At 54.3% G+C, this 26,791-nt stretch overlaps 2 protein-coding genes and 1 pseudogene across 2 annotated transcripts in view; 1 reads left to right on the top strand and 2 right to left on the bottom strand.

Annotated features, from left to right (window-relative positions):
* The first annotated feature begins 1,638 nt into the window (after positions 1 to 1,638).
* Positions 1,639 to 10,951, top strand: LOC117980997 (potassium voltage-gated channel subfamily H member 2-like; annotated as a pseudogene).
* Positions 10,952 to 11,027: 76 nt separating this feature from the next.
* Positions 11,028 to 25,625, bottom strand: LOC117981238 (equilibrative nucleoside transporter 4-like). The gene is made up of 6 exons (XM_055115294.2): positions 25,534 to 25,625; positions 17,438 to 17,822; positions 15,519 to 15,657; positions 15,208 to 15,395; positions 13,975 to 14,215; positions 11,028 to 11,844 (listed from the first exon to the last, which is right to left on the bottom strand). Exons 1-6 carry the CDS (start codon positions 25,623 to 25,625, stop codon positions 11,702 to 11,704), a joined length of 1,188 nt encoding a protein of 395 aa, XP_054971269.1. The 3' UTR covers positions 11,028 to 11,701.
* Positions 23,121 to 26,791, bottom strand: part of LOC100994849 (mpv17-like protein) — a 22,394-nt gene continuing 18,723 nt past the window's right edge. The window contains exon 3 of the mRNA XM_034964243.3: positions 23,121 to 26,790. Coding sequence (XP_034820134.2) covers positions 26,773 to 26,790 — 18 coding nt within the window. The 3' untranslated portion in view covers positions 23,121 to 26,772. The remainder of the gene's footprint in view (position 26,791) is intronic.

The following is a 26,791-nucleotide window of genomic DNA, read 5'->3' as shown; positions in this document are numbered from 1 at the left end:
TATGTTGTTAGATGCATATATGTTATGTATGTTGTATCTTCTTGGTCTATTGTTTCTTTCATCAAGATATACTATACCTCTTTCAAGCAGATACAGAAGTAGAGAGAAGGATATAATGAACCCACTCAAATCCATCATCCAGCTTCAACTACTCATGGCTACTCTTATTTTATCCATACTACACAAACTCTTCCACACCCCTTCTACTGGATTATTTTGAGGTAATGACAAACATAATATCATTTAAAAAGTAAATACACTAGCATCTATCTATAAAAGATAAGGAATTCTTTTTAAACATAATCACAATACCACCATCATACCTAAAACATTAACAATAATTTATTAATACCATCAAATATCCAGTGTTCTAATTTTCCAGTTGTTTATAAATATTTCTATTCTTTTTACTTAAATTAGGATCCTAATAAGATTCATACCTTAAAATTAGCTGATATGCTTCTTGAGTTTCTTTTCATCTATAGGTATAACATATCTCTATCTCGATATTTCCTGGCTATGAATTCTATTTTGTTATATATTAGGATGGCTACCTTTTTGTAATTAAACTTTTTAAAGATTAAAAAACAATATATGAGTAAATGTTCATAAAACATTAAAACACATATGAAAGTATGTTTTTTGTTTATATAAATAGAATTCTACAATGTTTATTATTCTGTGACTTGCCTTTGTCACTTAACAGCAAAATTGAAACATCTTTTTTTAAAAATCACAGCTTTATTGATATATGATTCACATACTATACAATTTATTCTCTTGAAGTGTACATGCAGTAGTTATTAATATATTTTCAGAGTTGTGTGTCTATTGCCACAACCAGTTTTAGAATGTTTTCATTACCTCTAAAAGAAACCCTATATCCAATTCTCCCCAATCCTCCCAGACCGTGGCAACCACTAATCTACTTTCTGCCTGTATGGATTTGTATATTATGAACACTTCAAATAAGTAGAATCATATACCATGTGGTCTTTTGCGTTTGTCTTCTTTCATTTAGCTAATGTTTTCAAGGTACATCCATGTTGTAGCATGTATCAGTATTTCATTTCTCCTTATTGCAGAATAATATTCCATTGTATGGATATGTGATATTTTGTTTATTTAATCATCAGTTGTTGGATATTTGTTTTGTTTCAACTCTTTGACTATTATAAATAATGCTGCTATGAACATTCATGTACAACTTTTTGTATGGACACACGTTTTCCTTGTTCTTGGACACATACCTAGGGGTGAAATTTCTGTATTCTATAGTAGTCTGTCTAACCTTTTGAAGAACTGCCAGACTGTTTTCCAAAGTAGCTGCACCATTTTATATTCCCACCAGCAATGTATGAAGTTTATAATTTCACCACATCCTCACCAACACTTGTTGTTATCTGTCTTTCTCGTTACAGTCATGCTGGTGGGGATGAGGTGGTATCCCATTGTGGTGTTGATTTGCATTTCCCTTATGACTAATGATGTTGAGCAACTTTTCATGTGATATTGGTTACTATGTATCTGCCTTGGAGAAATGTCTGTTCAGATCCTTTGCCCATTTTTAAATTGGGTTACCCATATCAGATATATGATTTGCAAGTATTTTCTCCCATTCTGTGGGTTGTCTTTTCATTTTCTTAATGATATCCTTTGAAGCACAAAGGTTTCTACATTTTGATGAAGTTTATTTTATCAATTTTTTCTTGTGTTGCTTGGGCATTTGATGTTATATCTCAGAAATCATTGCCTAAAATTGGCAAGGTCATGAAGATTTATACTTACATTTTATTCTAGGAGTTTTAGCTGTTACATTTAGGTCTTTGATTCATTTTGAGATAATTTTTATATATGATAAATACTAGGGTTCTGGTTTCATTCTTTCACATGTGTATATCCAGTTGTCCCAGCACTGTTTGTTGAAAGTCTATTTTGCTATTGAATTGTTTTGGTAATCTCATCAAAAGTCAACTCTAAATGTGAGGGTTTATTTAATTAATGTATTTATTCTGAGACAGGGTCTCACTCTGTCACCCAGGCTGCAGTGCAGTGATGTGACCATGGCTCCACTGCAGCCTTGAACTTCTGGGCTCAAGCCATTCTCTGCCTCAGCCTCCCAAGCAGTTGAGACTATAGGTGTGCACAACCGTGCCTGGCTAATTAAAAAAAAACTTTTTTTTTTTTTTTGAAGAGACAGGGTCTCTCTATTTTGATCAGGTTAATCTTGAACTCCTGGGCTAAGCGATCTTCCTGCTTCAGCTTCCTAAAGTGTTGGGAGGACAACTTGGGAGGCCAGGTTCCTAGGAGATGGGCCCTGCAGCACCACACACAAGTGCATGATCATTCTGCCAGTCCCTGCCTTTCTAGGCCTGGGAAGCTGGGGACTGGAATGCTGTTGCCACTCGACCTCGCCTGCAAAACACAGCAGCAAGGGCAGAAAGGCAGTTTCAGTATCCCTTTCATCTTCCAGATCTTGCTCAAATGCTCCTGATTGGTAGAAACTAATTCTATACAGAACTTTAGATATAAAGCAATCTGGGAAATGGAGAGTTTAACTTTCTAGTTGCTGCAGAACAGGAAGATACATTAGGAGGGAAATATAATAGAGGTTAAGGAAGTGTCCATCATATTTCCCATGAGTCCAGTGACTTGGGAAATGGCTGTTCTCAGTCCTGGTGAGAACCCAAAAGCCTGAGGGTGTGGGGGCCTGGGAGTCGGTGCTTCTGGGAGCAGGGCCAGCACCTCTGGAATTCATGGGGGCTGGGCAAGGCCTTGAGTTCACCTGGCTGCCCAGGGATGGCAGGGGGAGCTTGGGGAGGGGGCCTTTGGGTTGAGCTGCATGTCTGAGAGAGGATTCTAGGGAGACCCAGAAGCTTCTGGGACAGTGTGGAGAAGCTGGCCGGAGCTCTTAGTTTGCCTTGGGAGCAAGAGGGACATGCCTGCTGTCACCGGGTCCGGATGGCCAGCCTGCCTCTGTCTGATGACTGTGGAGGAGGCAGAGTGTGAGTGTGAGCTGGTACAGGGGCTGTGTGTCACCGCTGAGCAGTCCCTGTGTGCACGTCCCTCTGTATAAGTTGGGTGCCATCTCCTCCCAGCTGGGCTATGTCTTCTTTGTCCCTTTGTAAGAGGGTGGGAGGATGAGGACTGTGGGCTGTCCCGGACCTGTGTGGAGAGGGGGCTGAGGGAGCGAGGTGTGTGAGTGGAGGGTGGGAGTGTCTTGGTCTTTCCCCATCCTGGTTGCCTGGTGTCCTCGGGCCTGTGGCATGAAAAGGGGCTGGTAGGAACTGCAGTGACTACCAGTCAATGGATTGGGGCTATGGCTCCTGGGGCCACTGCCCAGGTTGGGAGCTGTTGTCCTTGGAACCCTTTCTGGTCTGAGACTACGGCGTGTGTGGTTGGGTTTGTGGGCCAGCGTCTCAGGGCAGTCACAGTGGCAGGTCTGCATCTGCATTGCCGGTGGGGAGCAGCACTGGGTGTTCCTGCCGAGTGGCCTGAATCCACGTCTGCCGGGAAATGTTGGAACTGTTTGGAGCCAGTCCTGTGCTGTGTGGCATTTTGGGAACCATGATGCCCAAACCTGGGGGTGGCCATTTGCTGTGGTCACTTGGCTGAGGGGTGGGCATTCTGATGGAAGCTTTTTTGGCCTCCTCCTCATTCTGCTTGGCCCCGGCAGAGATGTCATCGCTCCTGCCCCCGAGGTCCCATGGCCTGCCTCACCCACACCTCCGCCTTCCCCGGGTGCAGGTCCTGTCCCTGGGCGCCAACGTGCTGCCTGAGTACAAGCTGCAGGCACCACGCATCCACCGCTGGACCGTCCTGCGTTACAGCCCCTTCAAGGCTGTGTGGGACTGGTTCATCCTGCTGCTGGTCATCTACACGGCCATCTTCACACCCTACTCGGCTGCCTTCCAGCTGAAGGAGACGGAAGAAGGCCCGCCTGCTACCGAGTGTGGCTACGCCTGCCAGCCGCTGGCTGTGGTGGACCTCATTGTGGACATCATGTTCATTGTGGACATCCTCATCAACTTCCGCACCACCTACGTCAATGCCAACGAGGAGGTGGTCAGCCACCCCGGCCGCATCGCCGTCCACTACTTCAAGGGCTGGTTCCTCATCGACATGGTGGCCGCCATCCCCTTCGACCTGCTCATCTTCGGCTCTGGCTCTGAGGAGGTGGGGTCAGCAAGGAGGCAGGTGGTGTAGGGAGAGGAAAGGCCAGGAATGTGGTGGGAGGTAGTGGGGTGGAGGGGGTGGCGAGGAGGACAGAGAAAAAGAGAGAGAGAGAGAAAGAGAGAAAGACAGTGGGAGAGAGACGTGGTGGCAAGGCAGCTGCAGAGGCAAGGCGGGTACCCCAGCAAACCTGTGCTCCTTCTCTCCATACAAGCTCCTCGCAGGTTGCAGAGGGCCACACAGGACACCTCTTTTCTAATTCGTCCATCCCACGGGGCCATTATTTTGTGGCGTCACCAAAGTGCCCTAGAAGCTGGTGGGAGTGGGCAGGCACCCTAGGGTGATCACTGCACCTGTCAGTGCCCCTGTTTCCTCATCCACACTATGGGGGCAAAGCTAGCACTAAGATTAATGAGAAACCTGTGCTGGGCCCAGCGTGGGCTTCAACTCTTAGGAGGAGGGTCTAGGAAGTCTTTGGGGATCTGACCTCTGATGCCCGCTCTGAGGACCGCAGCACCTCCCTTCCTCCTTTGCCCCCCTTGCCCCATCAACGGAATGTGCCCATTGCCTGTCCCCCAGCTGATCGGGCTGCTGAAGACTGCGCGGCTGCTGCGGCTGGTGCGCGTGGCGCGGAAGCTGGATCGCTACTCAGAGTACGGCGCGGCGGTGCTGTTCTTGCTCATGTGCACCTTTGCGCTCATCGCGCACTGGCTGGCCTGCATCTGGTACGCCGTGGGCAACATGGAGCAGCCGCACATGGACTCGCGCATCGTCTGGCTGCACAACCTGGGCGACCAGATAGGCAAGCCCTACAACAGCAGCGGCCTGGGCGGCCCCTCCATCAAGGACAAGTACGTGACGGCGCTCTACTTCACCTTCAGCAGCCTCACCAGCGTGGGCTTCGGCAACGTCTCTCCCAACACCGACTCAGAGAAGATCTTCTCCATCTGCGTCATGCTCATTGGCTGTGAGTGTGCCCAAGGGCGGGCGGCAGGGAGAGCCCACGGTGGAGGAACCCAAGTTGGAGGAAACTGAGACTGCTAGCCGGGCCAGAGTGAGGCCCCTGGGACTTAGAGACTCCAGGGGCCACCATCGTGACATGGTTTGGGGGCTGGGTCACCAGGGCGGGGACTACTGAAGGGTGGGGTGTGCTGGAGCGCAGATGTACAAGGGCGTCTCGTGGGCATGTCGACGCTGAGACTGAGACACTGACCTGGTGCGGGGCCTGAGCAGGGTCCCTGTGGGTGGATGGGGTCCCTGCGGGTGGGTGGGGTCCCTGCAGAGGCTGACGGCCCCACGTGCCCACGCCCCCAGCCCTCGTGTACGCTAGCATCTTCCGCAACGTGTCGGCCATCATCCAGCGGCTGTACTTGGGCACAGCCCGCTACCACACACAGATGCTGCGGGTGCGGGAGTTCATCCGCTTCCACCAGATCCCAACCCCCTGCGCCAGCGCCTCGAGGAGTACTTCCAGCATGCCTGGTCCTACACCAACAGCATCGACATGAACGCGGTGAGGCCACCAGAGCGTGGCCAGTGGGTGGCAGGCTGGGAAGAGTGGGGTGGCAGAGGGGAGCCTCTTGGCACAGCAAACAAGTCTCAGGCGGTCACAGTCAGTAGTAAGGACCCTGGAGGCACGTTGCCCCTTTTTGCCCGTGAGGAAACGGAAGCCCTTGGAACCCCTTCCCTGGAGAGCTCCCCTTTTGGGGTGGGAGGTATATGTCACATAGGTGATGGGGTTAAATCCTTGTGACAGCCCAGGGCGGGAACGGTCTCTATGCCTTACAAATAAGAACATGGAGGTCTAGAGCCCAAGGGTGCTCAGCCAGGGGTGGTGAAGCTGGAGTAGGGTCCCAGGTCCTTCCCAAGACACTGGGCCCCCTGATGCTTCCGAGATCTCCCAGGCCTGGAGGTTGAGATTTCTCTGACATGGAGGGGTGGGATGGTGGAGCGGAGTGTGGGTTGGGGGGTCCCAAGGGAGGGTGTGCTGAGCTGCCCCCACCCCGCCCCCAGGTGCTGAAGGGCTTCCCTGAGTGCCTGCAGGCTGACATCTGCCTGCACCTGAACCGCTCACTGCTGCAGCACTGCAAACCCTTCTGAGGGGCCACCAAGGGCTGCCTTCGGGCCCTGGCCATGAAGTTCAAGACCACACATGCACCGCCAGGGGATACACTGGTGCATGCTGGGGACCTGCTCAACACCCTGTACTTCATCTCCCGGGGCTCCATCGAGATCCTGCGGGGCGACGTCGTCGTGGCCATCCTGGGTATGGGGTGGGGGCAGGCACTGGACTGGAAATGCCCTCTGCAGCCTCAAGAGGTGCGAGCCTTCTGAATATGCAGTCACTGGGGCTGTGGGCCTGGAGCAGTATGAGCAGATGCTGAAGACCAAGAAGTACCAGGACAGCGAGGGCCTGTACTACCTCACGGGCACCTACGAGCCCACCATGGGCATGATCTTCTCCACGGATGGCGTGCCCGTGCTCTGCTGAGCCCGCTGGGCCCTGCGGGCCACCGGCCAGGGACCCCTCTCCATCACTGCCATGGCGCGGAGACCACGTGCGTTGTGTGCATTCGAGCGCTCCCTGCAGGCATGTGCATGGGGCCAGGTGTGCACGTGGACGCCCGGGTGAGCGTGTGTGTGCATGTCTGTGCCGGTGTGCATACACATGTGTGCACGCATGTGCACATGCCTCCAGTCCCACCTTCCAACCCCTCAGTGGCCCCAGGACAGGGGCCCCTCTTAGCTATCAGGGTACGGCCCTGCCGTCCCCCTCAGGGCAGCCTCGGCTGGGACTGGCCCTTCCTGCCCAGCACGTTGCAAGCACTTGGCCAGGCCGGCCCTCCAGGCTGCTGCTGCGTGGGGGCCCGGGTGCCCCCAGGCCCATGCAGACTGGGGATTCGGTGGGGAGGGGCGCTTCTAAGGAACCAAACTGACGCTCACTCTGGGCTTCCTGGGCACCCTTAGCACGGAGCCCACCCCAAGGCCTCCCACCGTGCATGGGATGGGGCAGCCCAATGCCAGCTGGCCTACCTGACTGTGCCAGGGGCCCTGCCCCCACCCTCTCGGGAGGGCCTAGACTTGGGGAACAGAGCCAGGTGGGGGTTGCAGCCCGGAGCATCAAGGCACCAGGTGGAGAGGGCCCGGCACAGGCCCACCCTGGTCCAAACCCTCACACTCCAGAAAACCCCAATGGTGCTGAAACCCTCACCCGGCCACGCCCGGCCCCTCCCCACCCAGGAGGGAGGTGGCACTTCTTAACCTGTACAGTTTTATTGTACCAAGAGACTCGCCCCGCCCCTGTATCATAAGCCTTTAAATGGAGTCAACTTTTTAATTATATATATAAAGATAAATATATATAAATGTATATAAACTTTTTAAAACTGTGAAAAATAGCTATGAAATTATTTAAAAAACACACATTCTGACGTGCAGAATATTATTTTTTATTTCCTGTTAGATTGTAGTGTCTAGCACGGCTTCACCGGCCTCCTGGTCTCCAGCACACCCCCCGCCCACCCCGCCAAGTGTACTGTACTCACCCCCCAGGATAGAGAAGTGTTAGGGAGAGGCAGGAGCCGGCCCGAGCCCAGGGTCCCTGCTTGGGCCCCAGAAAGCACTTAACCAGGCCCCAAGCCTTCCAGGGAAACCAAGGCCTTGACCAGACAATCTTGAGGGAAGGAAAAGCCAGACTTTGGGTTTGTTTTTTGGGGGAATTATTGGGGTTTTTTTTTTATGTTTCTTTTGAAATTTTGTTTAATGGCAAATTCTGTGTGATCTTTTTTCATTAAAAAAGGAAAAGATTTAATTGGAAAAATAAAATTGTCTGGAGTGGTTTATTTCAGGGGCTGGAGTAGGGGTGGTGTCTGGGGGGCATTCTGCCATATCAGGGCACCAAGAAGCAGGATTCAACTGGAAGTTGGGTGCCACGCGTGCAGGGGCAGTGACCACATGCAGCCATCTAAATGAGCTAATCGGCCGGGCACGGTGGCTCACACCTGTAATCCCAGCACTTTAGGAGGCCGAGGCGGGAGGATCACTTCAGGCCAGGAGTTCGAGACCAGCCTGAGCAATGTGGTGAAACCCTGTCTCTACTAAAAATACTAAAATTAGCCAGGTGTGGTGGCCCACACCTGTAATCCTAGCTACTCGGGAGGCTGAGGTGGGAGAATCACTGGGACCCGCCAGGTGGAGGTTGCAGTGAGTTGAGATTGCACCACTGCACTCTGGCCTGGGGGTGACAGAGATTGTCTCAAAAAAAAAAAAAAAAAAAAGAAATTGAACAAATTTACATGAGAAAAAATTTAAAAGTTGGCTGGGCGTGGTAGCTGACGCCTGTAATCCCAGCACTGTGGGAGGCCAAGGCAGGCGGATCACTTGAGGTCAGGAGTTCGAGACCAGCCTGGCCAATATGGTGAAACCCCATCTCTACTAAAAATACAAAAAAATTAGCCGGGTGTGGTGGAGCGTGCCTGTAATCCCAGCTACTTGGGAGGCTGAGGCAGGAGAATCGCTTGAACCCACGGTAGAGGTTACAGTGACCTGAGATCGTGCCACTGCCCTCCAGCTGGGGTGACAGAACGAGATTCCATCTCAAAAAAACAATGCCAGGCATGGTGGCTCACGCCCGTAATCCCAGCACTTTGGGAGGCTGAGGCAGGTGGATCCCCTGAGGTCGGGAGTTCAAGACCAGCCTGACCAACACGGAGAGACCCCGTCTCTACTAAAAGCACAAAATTCGCCGGGAATGGTGGCACATGCCTGTAATCCTAGCTACTCGGGAGGCTGAGGCAGGAGAATCGCTTGAACCCGGGAGGCAGAGGTTGCAGTGAGCTGAAATCGAGCCATTGCACTCCAGCCTGGGCAACAAAAGCGAAACTCCTCAAAAAAAAAAAAAAAAAAAAAAAAAGGCAAAGCTGCACATTCCCAGCCATGCCTACCACAAAATGATACTAGAAGAAAATGATACTAATGCTAAGAGTGGCCCCAAGCCCTCACCTAGATGGGGGTGGATGGTATCTCTGCACTGGGGCCTAGGGAAGCTATAGGTGGGGGTCTGGCTGCCCAGTGACCGACCTGGTTAGTGTGGGTGGCCTGCAGAGGATATTCGGGGCTTTGCAAAGAGGGTAACCCAGGGAGGGCAGCCAGCCGGCCTCGGGCAAGGGAAGGGCCCGGCGTGGGCTCTGGGAAACGCTCTGGTGTCACCTGGCGCAGTCTTGGCCCAAGTGGCTGCCCACCTGGGCCCACGGGAGGATGCCCGCTACAGCACAGGTGGCCCTCGTGCCCTCCTTTAAGGGACCCACATCAAAACCTGGACCAGCCCCATTCCTTGGAGAAGCTAAGGACAGAACAGGCCGGGCGCAGTGACTCATACCTGTAATCCTGGCACTTTGGGAGGCCAAGGCAGGGGGAACACTTGAGGCCCAGACTTTGAGACCAGTCTGGGCAACAGCAAGACCCCATCTCTACACAAAATAAAAGAATCTAGCCAGGCGTGGTGGCACGCGCCTGTATTCACAGCTATTTGGGAGGCTGAGGTGGGAGGATCACCGGAGCCCAGGAGGTGGAGGCTGCAGTGAGCTATGATGGCACCACTGCACTCCAGCCTCCGTGACAGAGCAAGAGCCTGTCTCATAAAGAAAGAAAATACAAAAATGAGGCACAGGCCGGGTGCAGTGGCTCACACCTGTAATCCCAACACTTTGGGAGGATGAGGCAGGTGGATCACTTGAGGTCAGGAGTTCGAGACCAGCATGGCCAACATGGTGAAACCCGGTCTCTACAAGAAAAATTAGCCAGGTGTGGTGGTGCGTACCTGTAATCCCAGCTACTTGAGAGGCTGAGGCAGGAGAATCGCTTGAACCTGGGAGGCGGAGGTTGCAGTGAGCCAAGATCGTGCCACGGCACTCCAGCCTGGGCGACAAGAGCAAGACTCAGTCTCAAAAAAAAAAAAAAGAAAGAAAGAAAGAAATGAGGCACAGAACAGTGCAGGATTTTGTCCAAATTGCACAAATCAGCAAAAGGGATGAGGCTCGAGGCCAGGAGGCTCTCACTCCTAGGATGCAGTGCAGTCCCCGAGGGGCAGGGGCCAAGCCGCGCCCGCTTCGTTTCCCCTTCAAATGGGCTGCATGCGGCCATCCTCCCTGATCCTCACGAAGACTGGGGGGGTCATCAAGGTGAGCGACAAACCCCAAGTGCTCCCAGCTCTCACCCCACCACCCAGCCCTGCCCACAAACCAAGCCTACCCGGTGTGAGGACACCCTTCTGCTCCCTGATCCACCCGGCCCACCTCACAGATGGGAAGACTGAGGACCGGCTTATGCGGGGCGGTCCAAGTTCCACCGGGATCCCGAGATGGCAGTCCCAGCCCCCGTCCACGCACAAACTCTGCTTGCAGGCGGCGGTGCAGTGGTCTGCCTTCATCTTTTAATGGCCAGTGCGGTACAGTTAGTGGACAGACGGGTGATGGGACACAGCAGGGGTGAAACAGGGCAGTCACAGCCAGGGCCGGGGATCTGGAAGGGTGGGCGGTCCTCCCTCTGGAAACGCCATCTCTGGAAGGACACCTTTAGGATCCCCGACCTCAGGGTGCCACCCACACGGGCCTGGTGTTCTGGGAGGCCTGGGCTGGAGTGACCCCCAGCCCCTCCCTACGTTCTAGGGACCCTTGGGTCTGTCGGGTCCCTTGCTGGATGAGGGTCAAGACCTAGGTCAAGCCGACTTCAGCCAGGGTGTGGGGGCCCATCTTCGTAGCCCCCAGACTTACCTCCCCTCTTCTATCCCGGGCCAGGAAGGCAATGGGAGGGCTCCCTAGTCAGGCACAGCCTCCTGACCTGTGGCATCGCGTGGGTGTGTGGGGAAGTCCTGACGTGCCCAGCTGGCATCACCGCTGTGGTTTCCCAGAGGCTGATGCAGACCGCAGGTGGGTCCATTCGGACCCAGGGCTCCGGCTCCTTCATGGCTAACACGTTTTGTTTGGGAGAAGCAGTCTCTAAGAATGAAGACAGAAGGGGAAGCCCTGAGGGTGACAAGGTGGGGGGCTGCCCGTCTCCTCTCAGGGCTCCAGGGTTCATGAGGATGGGTCCCTGGTGGAGGCTGGGCCAGGTGGTGCCCCGATCAGTGCCAGCGGGTGATGAGGGCCGAGGTGCAGTCACTGGGCGCGCACACTCTGGCGGCTGTCCGCTGTCCTGGGTGGGGACACGGTGCGTGTGACCCTGCAGAGTGCTAGCTGGGCTGGAGCTGGGGCTGCTGGACACAGATGGAAGGTAGACGCAGGTATGAGACCAAACACAGAACGCAGTGCTGGCCAGAGCCCCGGGTCGCAGTAACGTGTTCAGGTCCTCGAAGGACTTTGCAGAACTTCAGTCCAGGGTCGGGGATGGCTGGACCCTGAGGGAGTGGTGCTGCTGGCACAGGGGGAGGCTCAGGGCCCCGCAGGCACTGAGGTGAGGGCAGGGGAGGGGCCCTCAGGCCTCGGGGCCCCTGGTCAGGCCCTCGGCGTCCCTGGCAGTGGGCGGGGCTGGCTCAGAGGCCTGCGAGGATGGAGCCATTGGCGGTGGAGGCGTGCAGGCAGCTGCCATGGGCATCGCGGGTGAGGCTGTAGGTGCAGTAGGCCACGGCGGACCCCAGTGTCAGCCCTGACATGTAGGACACGGTCATGGTGTTCCCTGTGGACAACACTAGCCTGAGGGGAGCAGGGCCAGGGCAGCCACCTGGTGGCCATGGCTGCTCCAGTGTGAGGTGTGGTGACACCCGCATGAACCGTGCCGCCCCTCCAGGACCCGCTGCCCCATTGCTCCTCCTGGGAGCACCCTTTCCGGATCCTGTCCTTCCTCATTTCTTCTTCCCGTGGCCATCTGCTATGCACTCCAGGCCTTGCCTGCTTCTCTGAGTCCCCCAAGCCCCCATTTTTAAAATTTAAAGACAAGGTCTTGCTCTGTTGCCCAGACTGGAGTGCAGTGGTACAACCATAGCTTCCTGCAGCCTTGACCTCCTGGGCTCACGCGATCCTCCCACCTCAGCCTCCCGAGTACCTGGGACCACAGGCATGCACCACCACGCCTGGCTAACATAAAAAAAATTTTTGTAGAGACTCGGTCTTGCTATACTGCCCAGGCTGGTCCCAAGCGATAGTCCTACCTTGGCCTCCCAAAACACTGTCCTGAGCCAGTGTGCCTGGCCCCAACCCTCCCCGTTTTAATCTCCAGTCTCAACCAGGTATGGTGGCTCACACCTGTAATCCCAGCACTTTGGGAGGCTGAGGCAGGCAGATCACCTGAGGTTAGGAGTTCGAGACCAGCCTGGCCAAGATGGTGAACTCTCACCTCTACTAAAAATACAAAAATTAGCCAGGTATGGTGGTGGGCATCCATAATCCCAGCTACTCAGGAGGCTGAGGAATGAGAATTGCTTGAACCTGTGAGGCAGAGGTTGCAGTGAGCTGAGATCGTGCCACTGCACTCCAGCCTGGGGAACAGAGCAAGACTCCATCTAAAAAGAAAAAAAAATCTCCACTCTCCGACCTACGGCTTCCTCCCTATCAGGGACAATTTGGGATGTCCGATGGGCACCTCGAACGTACCAAGTCCCAAACCCAACCCCAACCCCTCCCCGCGAGGCCCCTTCCCATCCCAGTCTGTGCCAGGGCCAGCCTTCTTGCCTTGAGCAGTGGACACCAAACCTGGAGCCCCCTTCCCTCTCTCACACCCTACCTCTCAACCCATCAGCCAGCCAGTCCTGTGGGCTGCCGTCCAAACAAGACCTGGAATCCGGCACCTCCCAGTGCCACGTCAACCTCCTCCGGGTCTGAGCCCCGTTCTCAAGGGCCTGGACTGGTGAAGTAGCTCCTCACTCACCTCCATGCCCATGGCAGCTGGAGGGATGCTTTATCAACCATCAAACCCCATTCCCCTTCTGCTCCATCCCCTGGCCTCAGTGCCACAGGATCTTTGCACATGCTGTTCCCTCTTCCTGGATGCCTTTCCCTTGCATCCTCACGTGGCTATCTCCCTTGCTACCTCCTCCAGGTCTTTGCTCAAAAGTCAACTCCTCAGTGAGGTCTTCCCAGATTGCTCCATTTACACTGCTGGCCCCTGAGCCTGACTCTCCCATCCCATCACTCCTGTTTCTTTGCTTTATTTTTCCCTATAGGACTTACTGCCATTCAACCAGTCACGCCGATCTGGGATCTTTTTTTTTTTCAGACAGGATCTTGCTCTGTCACCCAGGCTGGAGTGCAGTGGCGTGATCACAGCTGCAACCTCAAACTCCTGGGCTCAAGTGATCCTCCCATCTCAGCCTCCCGAGTAGCTGGGACCACAGGCACATGCTACCATATCCAGCTAATTTTTTAAACATTTTTGTAGAGAGGAGAGGCTCTCACTGTGTTGCCCAGGCCGGTCTTTAACTCCTGGGCTCAAGTGATCCGCCCACTTTGCCCTTCCAAAGTGCTGGGATTGCAGGTACGAGCCACTGTGCCCAGCCTGGGCTGCCTCCACATCTGGACAGTCAGTCCCACAGCACGGGGAGCGCCGTTTTGTCGCCACTATGGCCCCAGTGCCTTGAAAAGCACTTGGTCCACAGGAGGGGCTCACCAAGTAGTTGTGGGATGAACGAACGAATAAATGAGTGAATGAAATGGCTGAGAATGTCCCCACACCTACGGCCTCCCAGACATTGACTGTTCTGAACCTCCGGAGCCCAAATGCACCTTCTTGCGGTCTGGCCTGGGTTTCCTCGCGAGGGGGGCGTTGCGCTGCTGGGAGGACGCCCCCACCCCCATGTCCCGCGGGCCTCACCTGCCAGCTCCCGCTGCTCGGGGCTCACTTTGCCTGCCGCCAGGATCATGGGCACGCTGCCAAAGTAGCCGTTGCTGATGACCATGAGCAGTGAGAAAATGCAGGGCCAGGCGGGGTGGCGGAGGGCGGGCATGCCGCTGGGGTAGACGCACAGGATGAAGAGGGGGATGAAGACCACACGCAGGCAGGAGCAGGCCAGCAGGTGGGTGCCCTGCCAGTCCACGGGCAGGGCTGCCAGGATCTGCAGAGAGCCGGGCACGTGGGCGCCCTGTCCCGGCCACAGCCCCACTCCCCTCACACCCCCGACAGCCTCCAGCCACATCCCCATCCCTAAACACTCCTGGGTGTGTCCAGCTCAGCCTGCACCCCTGCCCTTCTCCGGATCACCCCTCTAAAACCCCCCAAATTCCACTTACATTTTTTTCCCTTAGAGTCAGGGTATCGGTCTATCCCCCAAGCTGGAGTGCAGTGACACGATTGTGGCTCACTGCAGCCTCAAACTCCTGGGCTCAAGCCATCCTCCCACCTCAGCCTCCCGAGTAGCTGGGACCATAGGCACTCACCACCATGGCTGGCTGAGTGATTTTTTTTGTTTGCTTGCTTGTTTTTTGAGACAGAGTCTCGTGCTGTCACCCAGGCTGGAGTGCAGTGGCACGATCTCGGCTCACTACACCCTCCACCTCCTGGGTTCAAGCGATTCTCCTGCCTCAGCTTCCCGAGTAGCTGGGACTACAGGCACACTCCACCACTTCCATTTAATTTTTGTATTTTCAGTAGACACGGGGTTTCACCACCTTGGCAAGGCTGGTCTCGAACTCCTGGCCTCAAGTGATCTACCCATCTCTGGCCTCCCAAAGTGCTGGGATTACAGGCATAAGCCACTGCACCTGGCCATTTCTTTGAGCCATTTCTGAGTGTCCCTGCCATCTCTGGGTCCCCTCTGGGGCATCCTCCTGTGCTGATCCCCGGGGGACCTGTGACCGTGAGGCGAGAGGGTGAGGGCCACGCCTGTCCTCTGAGATGCAGCTGACACTCCAGAGTGCCCCAGTGGGATCAGGCCGGGGCCGCCCTCCAGAGGACACTGTCCGGGATGGTGCCACTGCATGGCTCTTGCCCTTTCCACCTGGGAGCCACATGCATCCTTCACTCAGAACCCTTCCCAGATGGGCCAGGGCCTCCCCGTCACCCCCACCCCATGGTGTCCCCCGACACCGGGCAGGGCAGGCAGCCCACCTTACCCACGAAGTCTGACAGGTTGAACACAGCCATGATGAGGATGGGCAGCCACTCGCCCAGGATGCAGTGGCGGATCTCAGACTCGAGGCCGGGGAACAGGCACAGCGTCATGAAGTAGGTCACGGCGATGGGGAGCATGTCGGCCCAGATCACCCACGCCACCACGTAGTGATGCAGAAACAGGGCTGGGGGGTGGCGGGCGGGGGTCAGAGGCAGCACCCACGAGGGCCCCTGCCTGCCTCCCCCACCCCCTCACCCCCTGCCTGGGTGCCAGCGCCAGGGCTGCAGAGGGACCCCCCCGCACTCACCTCTGAAGGTGGGCCAGCTGCGCTGGACCCTTGGCCACGGCACATGAAAGCGCATGTAGGCCCCGCTGCTGCTGGTCACCTCGTGGGCTGGGCTGTCCTTTGGGGACCCGTCGGGGGCCAGGGCCGGGGCTGGGTGCTCCTGGAGGGAGGACGGAGTGGGATGGGGTTGGAGTGGAGGGGAGGACAGGAGACACGGGCCAGGAATCCAGGCCCAATCAGAAGAAGAGCCGCACTGGGGCTGGTGCTGACATTCAGGTGGTGCCTACTGTGTTCAGACACCCCTCCCCCAATTTATCAAGGTCTCTCACTTCACATTTCTTTTTTGTTTTAGAGAGAGGGTCTTGCTCTGTTGCCCAGGCTGGAGTGCAGTGGTGCAGTCACAGCTCACTGCAGCCTCAACTTTCTGGGCTCAGGCAATCCTCCCACCTCAGCCTCCCAAGTAGTGGGGACTACAGCCATGCGCCATCACCCAGGCCAATTTTTTTGCCGTTTTCTTTTTTGTAGACACAGGGTCTTGCTATGTTGCCCAGGCTGATCTCAAACTCTTGGGCTCAAGCGATCCTCCCAGCTTGGCCTCCTGTATAGCTGGGATTGCAGCTGTGAGCCACTGGGCCTGGCTCTCTCTCACACTTCTGATGCAGCAAATTCCATTTCATCACTCCTGTGAACCCTCTACCAGCTTCTGACCAAACCAACAAGAGCATCTAGTCCCCCATGACCCCTTTGCTTCTCCCCTCCTCCAAACCCAACGGAGCTCCTCCCAGCCTCTGAGCCACTGCACACACTTTTCCCTCTGCCCCAACACCCTTCCTGTGGGTCAGGTCTTAGCCCAAACGTCCTTCAGGGAACCTCCCTGACCATGAGAGGGACACACCCCTGCCCTGGCTTGTCCCCTTCCATCCTGGGCCCCTCTCTGGGTCTGGGGGCTTCCCTGGGGATGATGTTTCTGGCTTACTTCAGTGTCCCCAGCCAAGTGCCCAGGTGACTCACTGGATCAAGACCTGCATGACCGTTCTGGTTCCGGACCCTCAGGAATGAGGACCAATGGCTCCCTCGACCCGCCTCTGCATGGCCTGGCACTCCTGACCTCACCCTGCAGGTGTCCCCAGGCCTGTACAGCTGCGGGCCCTGAGCCTGGGGGGCTGTGCAGCACTGCTGCCACAAGAGGGCACCCCAGCCCCCCAAGGACGGCTGCCTGCCCAGGGATGGTGGGATAGGGCACCTCCCTGCAGGGGCTGTCTGTGCTGGGGACCCCGTAGGGGCAGTGCCTCTGTGCTGTGACAGGGAAGCCCAGCAGAGCCAGGGGCCACAGAACCAAGCCCCTGGCCCTCCCTCTCCGCCTGCCTATCCCCACCTGGGAGACCACTCCCTTTCCTGGGTGGTGACTTCTGTGGGAAATTCTGGGGGCCCCGCCAAACCCCCTCAGGGAACCCAGGGTTATCCCTGAGCCCTGACTTCCCTCCTGGCGTCCCGTGTCTAGGGAGAAAGGGTGTGAGCTTCCTAGAGAGTTTGCTGCCAGGCTGAGTCTGCAGGAGGACTCTCCAACGTGGGTTGGCGCAGCCAGGAGGGCTGAGACCCTCAGAACGAACGTGGGCTGTCCCAGGGATGGAAACTTTAGTGGACATCATGTGGGGTGTCACTGAGGACAGGGGCCATGCACGCCCCACGCCGTGGGACACAGCAGCTGGGCAGATCCCCGGACCACAGATGCGGGTGGAGTGGGACCTTAGGCCACGAGACGTGGGGTGCCACTAAGAACCCACACCTGAGTCCACAGAATAAAGGGGGCTGGCGGGAAGGATTCTCCACCACAGCAGAAGGCCGCAGCCTGGGATGCAGGGGAGGGGCTGGGCCCCAGGTACTTCCCGACGTCGCGGTGGGGACAGTGGAGGGAACGGAGGTGGGCGGTGCGCACTTACGAAGTGGACGTCCCCGGCGACAACGTCGTGGTGCACGCGGTAGCCAGAGCCCCTGCCCGGGCCTGGCCTGCCCCAGCGGCTGTCGCGCGGCCGTGTGGTATAGAAGAGCACGAAGCGGCTGCGCCGCACTAACAGGTGCAGCAGGAAGCACAGCAGCTCCAGCGCCACCGACACCAGGAAGAAGATGAGCGTGCTGGCGCACTCGTCGGGCAGCAGTAGCTTCGTGAGGATGCGGCTCAGAGAGATCATCACGCCCGCCGTGCCTGGGGAGCGTGCAAAGTGGGCCGGGGGCCCGATCCGCCCAGCTCCCTGCACCGCCCCGCCCCGCCCCAGCCCCGCCCACACACAGACCCCTCCCCGCCGGCCCCGCCCTCCACCACCGGCCCTGCCCCCACCCACAGGCCCCTCCCATCACCGCCGGCCCCGCCCACTGCCACCACCCGACTCCCACAACCAGACCTGCTCCACCAGCCCCTTCCAGCAATTCCTACAATGAGTGGCCCAGCTGCATCCCACCCCCCGACTCAGCTTGGCCCCACACAGCCCCGTCCCACCCGCTCCACCAGCTCCCCGCCCCACCTCCCTTCCCAGCCCCGCCCCCTTCCGCTCCCTCTAAGTCCTGAGTCCCGTCTCTCCCGCCCCAACTCCGGGTGCCCCCAGCTCCGTCCCAGCCACAAGAGGAGCTGCCCACAGGAGCTGCCCCTCACAGCAGCCCCACCCCGACGCCGCTCACACACCCCTACCATGGGGCATTTACCCAGTGCCTGCCGTGTCGCTGCACCCTCCTGCTCTGAGGACGCAGTAGGGCCACGATGACACACGGGCGCAGGGTGGGAAGAGGATGGATGCAACAAGATTGTGCGTGTCTCAGGCAGGGGGCAAAAAGGAATGGAACAGAGGGCGCGCAGAGGCGGGGGGCAGTTAGAGGACCCCTGTCCCGTTGGGGGCCTTTGACGCGGAGGTCTGCAGGACAGGGCCGGGAGTGCAGCCTGGGGACAGGTGTTCCTGGCCGGGGGCTGCTGTGAGCTCAGTGGTCATGTTTGAGGTGCTGGAAGCCGCGATTAGGGTCACGAGGCTGGGAGGGAGGGCCTTGGGGTGGGCAGGCTGTGGGTGTTTTCTTCGTATGGCCATGAGCCGCTGCCCGGTGTGAGGCAGGGTGGGTCAGGGCCATGGTGGGCCACCCCGTGAGGGTGGGCAGGGCTCTGAGCACGTCTTTTCTGCGGGGCCCTTGGCTCCATAAACCACGCGACATCAGTGTGCCGACACAATTCTGCACCCACTCTGGCTCAGCCACACCACAAAATCTACCAGGCAGCGACAGGAACCAGGACCTCCCAGATGGGAGTCTGGAAGCTCCGGGGCGTCTGGTCGACCTCAGCACCAGGCAGAGGGTTGCAGAACGCCCCCAAGGGGAGAAACGAGCCAGGCCCACGTGGGTCTTGACCTGGGCTTCCGCTTCCTGCCTGGGCAGCACTGACCCCGGGCCGGTCCAGGCACAGAAGGAAGAATGGGGGGCTGGGGGAGATCTGTCATGTAAAGAAGAGCCAGCAGCATCTTAAATGTTGCTTAAGTGTCCTGGTCCTCCAGGACTTTCCACATCTTGGCTTCCTGCTTGGTTTGATCACGACAGAGAATAACCTATGGTGTGGTGGAAAGAAAGGTGCTGACTTTGGATTTATTAGTGAAGGTTTGTGATGTTGACTTGGTTTCTATCCAGACTGTGTCAGATACTTGATGTAGGAACTTCTCATGTTTATAATCACAACCGCTTAACAAGGAGGGAGTTACTAACCTCACTTAATAGACGAAGAGACCAAGGCTTCAGTATATATATATATATATTTTTGTGACAGAGTCTTGCTCTGTCGCCTAGGCTGGAGTGCAGTGGTGTGATCTCAGCTCACTGCAACCTCTGCCTCCTGGGTTCACACCATTCTCCTGCCTCACCCTCCCAAGTAGCTGGAATTACAGGCATGTGCCACCATGCCTGGCTAATGTTTGTATTTTCAGTAGAGACAGGGTTTCACCATGTTGACCAGGCTGGTCTCGAACTCCTGACCTCAGGTGATCTGTCTGCCTTGGCCTCCCAAAGTACTGGTATTTACAGGTGTTAGCCACTGTGCCCAGCCAAATGCTTCAGTATTTAAATAACCTGCCTCCCAGTCACCCAGCCAGTGTGTGCTGGAACTAAGATTCAAACATAAGTCTGTCTTTCCATCAAAGCACATATTCTTTCCATCAACCATGTGGCCCCCAGCCCCAGGGCACAATGCTGGATTTTATCATATCACTAGGAAGGGCCAGGGGCCAGGTTCCAAGTGGCTTGGTGGGTTTCCGCGTCTGAGAACTGGAGCTGGTGAGGCAGCGACTCCTTCGCTGTTTTCCAACGGCCACCACGGCTTTGATCTTGACAGCAACCAAGATGTATCGCCCCACTTTGCAGATGAAAAAACTGAGGCCCAGAGAGGTTGATTCAATGGCTCAGGCAGAGTACCTGTTTTATGTTGGAGCTGGAAATCAAACCCTGGTCTGCCAAAAACATACCCAGGCTCTTGGCTGTGTGTGGCATGGACTTGCCTACCACATGGGCATGGCCAGGCCCCTGTGGTACACTGGAGAGATGAGCCTTGTTTATTTCAAAATACACAGCACTTCTTGGCCAGGCGCAGTGGCTTACGCCTGTAATCCCAGTACTTTGGTAGGCCAAGGCCGGCAGATCACTTGAGGTCAGGAGTTCGAGACCAGCCTCAGCAACATGGCGAAACCCTGTTTCTACTAAAAATCCAAAAATTAGGCGGATGTGCTAGCATGTGCCTGTAATCTCAGCTACTCAGGAGGCTGAGGCATAAGAATTGCTTGAACCTGGGAGGCAGAGGCTGCAGTGAGCTGAGATCATGCCACTGCACTTCAGCCTGGATGACAAGAGTGAAAATCCATCTCAGAAATAAAAAATACACAGCACTTCTTAAGGCTCAGTTACCATCCCCACAGATGATCTGAAGTCCAGTCTTTCTGATTCACACCTTGGTGATCTGGGGCCCTTGTGCAGTCCACATCCTTGTCTCCCTCTGTGCCTCCCACCTGGCATGCCAGGTACCCTGTTGTGCAGCACATGGGGAGGCACCCACTGGACAGCTAGTCTCCTGGTGCACCCCCCACCCCCATGCAGGTCCCCAAAGCCTGCTGCAGCCCAGTGCACAAATTACTATTATCCTTTTTACTGTGAGCTTGGTGAGGAACAGTGGTGGTGAATAGACCATGCTGTAGTGAGGTTTTGGACTCGACACTGTGCGGGCAGTATGCCTTAGAACAGTCATAGCATGTTCTGTGCCCATTGAGTGCTAGACCTAATTATAGACATTTGCACACCATCCTATTGAAAACTTACAAGAGGTTGGCCAAGCACAATGGCTCACGCATGTGAGCTCCCAGCTCTTTGGAAGAGGTGGCTCCCTGCACTTTGGGAGGCTGAGGTGGGAGGATCAACTGAGGTCAGGAGTTTGAGACCAGCCTGGCCAACATGCAAAAATTAGCTGGTCACGGTGATGGGCCCCTGTAATCCCAGCTGCTTAGGAAGCTGAGGCAGGAGGATCACGTGAACCCGGGAAGCAGAGGTTGAAGTGAGCTGGGATCACGCCACTACACTCCAGCCTGGGCAACAAAATTAGAGTCCGTCTCCAAAAAAAAAAAAAAAAAAGATATTCATCCACAAAAAATGAAGTGTTCTCTCTGTGTTGCCCAGGCTGGTCTCAAACTGTTGGCCTCAAGCAGTCCTCCTGCCTCAGTTTCCCAAAGTGCTGGGATTACAGGTGCACACCACCATGCCTGGCTAATTTTTTTTGTTTGTTTTTGTTTTTGTCTTTTGAGATGGAGTCTTGCTCTGTCGCCCAGGCTGGAGTGCAGTGGCGCAATCTCGGCTCACTGCAAGCTCTGCCTCCTGGGTTCACGCCATTCTCCTTCCTCAGCCTCCTGAATAGCTGAGACTACAGGCGCTTGCCACCACGCCTGGCTAATTTTTTTGTATTTTTAGTAGAGATGGGGTTTCACCGTGTTAGCCAGGATGGTCTCGATCTCCTGACCTCGTGATCCACCCGCCTCGGCCTCCCAAAGTGCTGGGATTACAGGCTTAAGCCACCGCGCCCGGCCAACTAATTTTTATTTTTGGTAGAGATAGAGTCTCACTCTGCTGCCCAGGCTGGTCTTGAATTCCTGCCTCCATTTCCTAAATTGTTGGAATTACAGGCATGAGCCACTGCGCCCAGCCTTGGGGCCCATTCTTGTCTGTGGGGCTGAGGGGACTTCATCATTTAGAAAAGGATCTTTTAAGTCATCTCTTTTAAGAAACCTCATGGCCCATTTGCATACTGAATTAATTAAACTCGTCGACCTGACCATGTTCCTCAGGACTGGGCTGGAATTTCCCTGTGTTAGTGGAAGAGGGCATGGGGAGAGGTCTGAAAGTCATGGTCCCTGTGATACAGTGCCAATGGGTGGAGGAACACTAAGGTTTTTGGGTTTTATTCTAGTTTAGACAAAATGACATGCTTGGAGTGGTTTTATTTATTTATTTATTTATTTAGGCAGGGGGGACAGAGTCTTGCTCTGTCTCTAGGTTGGAATGCGGTGTCATGATCTCGGCTCACTGCAACCTCTGCCTCCTGGGTTCAAGCAATTCTCCTGCCTCAGCCTCCCAAGTGGCTAGTATTACAGGCTCCCACCACCACGCCTGACTGATTTTTGTATTTTTAGTGGAGACAGCGTTTCACCATGTTGGCCAGGCTGGTCTAGATCTCCTGACGTCAGGTGATCCACCCACCTCGGCCTCCCAAAGTGCTGGGATTACAGGTGTGAGCCACCATGCCAGGCTCAGCGGAGTGGTTTTAAAACACCGATGTCCACAGGGCTGGTTCCTTCTGCTGGCCGCAGGGGAGAATCTACTGTGTCCCTGTCTCAGCTTCTGGTGGTTTCCTGGTCATCTTTGTCTTGTAGCTCATCAGCCCAGCCTTTCCTTTGTCTCCCTGTGACATCCTGTCTATGTGTCTGTCTCTGTGTCCAGGTTTCTCCTTCTTATCGGATCCTATTGGACGAGGGCCCAGGCTAATGACCTTGCCTTATCTTGATCACCTACAGAGACCCTAGTTCCAAATAAGGTCATCTTCACAGGTATTGAGGGTCAGGACTTCATCATCTTTCGGGAGACACAATTCAACCTGTTACAGCCCCGAAGTGTGCCATGTAAATTACCAAACCCCACATCCCTGGGAATAACCTAGTTGACAGGAGGACAGACTTCAGGATCCTTCCAGATCCCAGCCCTTGCCTCCAGGAGATGCAGCCACCTAGTACCCTCAGTCGGAATACCTAGGAAGTGAAGGGCCCTCCCTAGGCAGATCCTAAGCCAGGAAGAGAAGCCTCTGTGTGGCTGTCAATCAGTACGGACAGCAACCAGGGCATCTGCCCAGCTTTCTGGACAGGCTCTGCTACCCACCTGCCTCTCTTAGAAGGGCCCCAGGGAGTGTTCCAATTCATCTGGAGAAGCAACTCCAAATCCGTTGCTTACTCCAGACATCTATAATATGTGGGCTTAGGTACAGTTGAAACAGTACCATTTAGACAGTTCCCAAAATTTGTAATGGATATTGAGACAGATACATGATACAACAGGGAAAGAAAGCACAATGCACAATCTTACGTATAGGTTGATTTTGAATATGTACATACACACACCCGTTTTAAGCAGCTTGATTGAGATATAATTCACATACCATATAATTCACCCATTTAAAATCTACAGTTCATTGACTTTTAGGATATTCACAAAGTTGTACAGCTGTCACCACAGGCAATTGTAAAACATTTTCATCACCCAAAAGGAAATCCCACACCCTTCAGTTGGCATCTACCAGCCCCTCCTTCCTGCCCACCCCCAGCCCGAGACCACTCTAATGTATAATACATCAGTCTCTTGTGTGTCTGCATTTCATGTCACTTATTTATTTATTTTTTTGAGACGGAGTCTCACTCTGTTGCCTAGGCTAGAGTGTAGTGGCATTATCTCGGCTCACTGCCACCTCCGCCTCCCGGGTTCAAGCGATTCTCCTGCCTCAGCTTCCTGAGTAGCTGGGATTACAGGTGCACGCCACCACACCCAACTAATTTTTGTATTTTTAGTAGAGATGAGGTTTCACCATCTTAGCCAGGCTGGTCTCGAACTCCTGACCTTGTGATCTGCCCATGTTGGCCTCCCAAAGAGCTGGGATTACAGGCATAAGCCACCGCACCTGGCCACAATGATTTTTTTTTATATAATTAGGAAAACAAATTTAGAAATACAGACCTCACAGTCTGATTCCTGCCTGTGAGTGGCACATTGTAATAATACTTTTAATTTATTTCTATATACTTGATATTTTTCTGATCACACAATGAGCATGAGTTGCTAATAAAGGGGGAGGGAGTTATTTTAAAAACAAAGGGCGGTCATGTCATATTAATAGTCCTTGCAGGCAAGGCATGGTGGCTCATGCCTGTAATCCCAGCACTTTGGCAGGCTGAGGCGGGTGGATCACCTGAGGTCGGGATTTCAAGACCAGACCAGCCTGGCCAACATGATGAAACCCTATCTCCACTAAAAATACAAAACAAAAAAACTAGCTGGGCATGGTGGCGCACTCCTATAGTCTCAGCCACTTGGGAAGCTGAGGCAGGAGAATTGCTTGAACCCAGGAGGCAGAGGCTGCAGTGAGGTGAGACTGTGCCACTGCACTCCAACCTGGGCAAGAAAGCAAGCCTCTATCTCAAAAAACAGTCCTTGTAGAGTGCTCTGAAACTCTACTCAACACCAAATTCACAACTTTGTGTGTGTGTGTGTGTGTGTGTGTGTGTGTGTTTAATTTAAGACAGGGTCTCACTGTGTTCCCCAGGCTGGAGTGCAGTTGTGTGAACACAGCTCACTGCAGCCTCGAACTCCTAGGCTCAGGCAATCCTCCCACCTCAGCCTCCCAAGTAGCTGGTATTATAGGTGTATTGCCACCCTGCCCAGCTAATTTTTTTATTTTTTATTCTGTAAAATTTTTATTTTTAAATTTTAATTTGTAGATACCTCATTATTTTTCCCAGGCTGGTCTTGAACTCCTCAGCTCAAGCCATCCTCCCATCTCACCCTCCCAAAGTGCTGTGATTACAGGTGTGAGCCCCCACAACTGGCCCAGAATCACAGCCTTAATTTATCAGGTTGGGGGGCGGGGGGCAGGGGGCCGGGGGGGGCACTGAATGTGTCTGAGTTCCAAACAACTGACTTTCAAATTGGAATCTTAGTGCACAGCTTGTTAGAAGTTGGAAATGCTTGCATTGCACTAGTCTGCTATGCATTTGATTTTCTAGGCCCAGCTCCAACTAGCCCTCATCCCCTAGTCCTGAGCACCCCACATCCTTAATCAGGGGACCTCTCTCAGCCCTTAACAAACTGCCAGGTGGCTCAGGTGAGAGGCCCTGTAATTAAACCACATCTTTTGCCTCTTTAATAACATCAGAGACAGCATAGTTCTAGGAAGGGACAGAAGGAATATATAATTTACTGTCCTTTGCCTGAGCCAGTATGAAATTGGTGCACGTGCCGTCTTGCGTGTTTCGGCTGTAGAGCGTGATCTGTTGTCTCAGCAAGTGTGCAGGTAAGCTAAATATTCTAATAAGTCGGTCCAACCACGGCAGGCTCTTTGCATGTGCATCTGGCACAGCTGAAGAATAGACGTCTACACTGGAGGAAACTGGCTCAGCTAGTCAGTTCACAAAACAAAACAATACTGGCCACCATCACAAAACCTCGCCAGTTACCTAATCTGGAATCGTGGGCATCGTCCTCGATTCGCCTTGTTCTTCTGGGCCTCACATCAACTGTGTGTGCCACTGCTCTTTCCAGCCGCCCTCTCGTCCTCCTCAACACCCACAGCCACTGCCCAGCACGTCTCACTTGGATGAGAGCAATGACTCCAGAGTGATCTCTTCCTGCCCCCTCCTGTGCTCTTTTCTCCCCGACTGCTGCCCAGGTGATGAGGGTCACCCTGCACCACTTGCCCTTGTGCCCCTCACCATCTGACCCCATTTGCTTGCCCAACTGCGTCACCCACAGATCCCGCATATGTATCCACGTTCCCATCTGGCAGACTCTCGTGGGTCCCCTATCCCCCATGGTGCGTTGTAGCCCCATTGGTGGGCTCTTAATCTGGACTCCAGGAATGGAGCACAAGCTGACATGTGAATGAGTGTCTCAAAACAGAACACGTAGGTCGGGCGCAGTAGTTTAGGCCTGTAATCCCAGCACTTTGGGAGGCTGAGGCGGGTGGATCACCTGAGGTCAGCAGTTTGAGACCAGCCTGGCCAACATAATGAAACCTCATTTATACTAAAAATACAAAAATTAGCCAGGCATGGTGGTGGGCACCTGTAATTCCACTACTCATGAGGCTGAGGCACGAGAATCTCTTGAACCCGGGAGGCAGAGTTTGGAGCTGAGATCGCGCCACTGCTCCCCAGAGTGGGAGACAGTGCAAAACTTTGTCTTAACAAAAAAAAAAAAAAAAAAGGAATTTTATGAAATTCTTTGCTCCGGGCATTTGAATATGTTCTCCCATTTACATGTGGTGTCTTACCCATCCACTGGGGTGAAATACTTTTCAAGACTCTGCTCCAAGGTCACAGTTTTCCTGCCTGAGGTTCCCTTCTCGATGTCCCCAGGGATTTAATTACTTCTTAATTACATATCTGTTTCCCTCCTAGACCCTGAGCTCCTGGGGGTAGGAACTGTCTCTTCCGCCCACCCCCGGCCCCCTAGCAGTGTCTAGCACATGGCCAGCTCTTAGTACTTGCAGAAAGAAGAAGACCACGAAGGGCACGCACGCCAGACCATTCTCTATGGAAGACCCACCCAGTGTTCCCTGCTGTATAGTGAATGGCTCCATATTCCCAAATCTCTGCTCCTCCCTCGTTTACCTTCAAGAAAGGGGCCTTTTTGCGGGTTGCAGGCATTTCCTCTAAGAGGTCGAAGCCCAGTTGTCAAGCATCTACGCGGAGGAATCAGACTTCTCCTTGCTGCAGGAATTCACTAGATGTGTAATGCTTTGTAAATTACCTCTTGACAAATGACAAATGTTGAGCTCTTTGTTTTTCTTTTCTTTCTTTCCTTCCCTTTCAGATTGATACATTATTAAAAGAAGCAAGGAAGCTGAAGCAGCTTTCTTGAATGTCTACAAAAGATTGATTGACATCCCAGGTAAGCCCCAGCACTGATGTCCCACCTGTGGCGGACATTGTGTCTGGTGAGTCGGTGAGTTTGGGGCTCATTCTTCTTGGCTTTCC

Source organism: Pan paniscus, chromosome 6 (genome assembly GCF_029289425.2).
Source record: "Pan paniscus chromosome 6, NHGRI_mPanPan1-v2.0_pri, whole genome shotgun sequence".
Classification (NCBI taxonomy): domain Eukaryota; kingdom Metazoa; phylum Chordata; class Mammalia; order Primates; family Hominidae; genus Pan; species Pan paniscus.
The sequence above is the reverse complement of the archived record's forward strand: the minus strand, read 5'-3'. Positions and strand labels throughout refer to the sequence as shown.

Excerpts from the sequence above, each read along its gene's own strand:
- LOC117981238 (XM_055115294.2), bottom strand. The coding sequence starts at position 25,625 with ATGGGGGATAGGGGACCCACGAGAGTCTGCCAGATGGGAACGTGGATA. Across the intron at positions 15,396-15,518 it reads CAGCTGGCCCACCTTCAGAG|CCCTGTTTCTGCATCACTAC; the intron begins GTGAGTGCGGGG and ends GCCACCCCCCAG. Across the intron at positions 11,845-13,974 it reads CGAGCAGCGGGAGCTGGCAG|GGAACACCATGACCGTGTCC; the intron begins GTGAGGCCCGCG and ends TGTTGTCCACAG.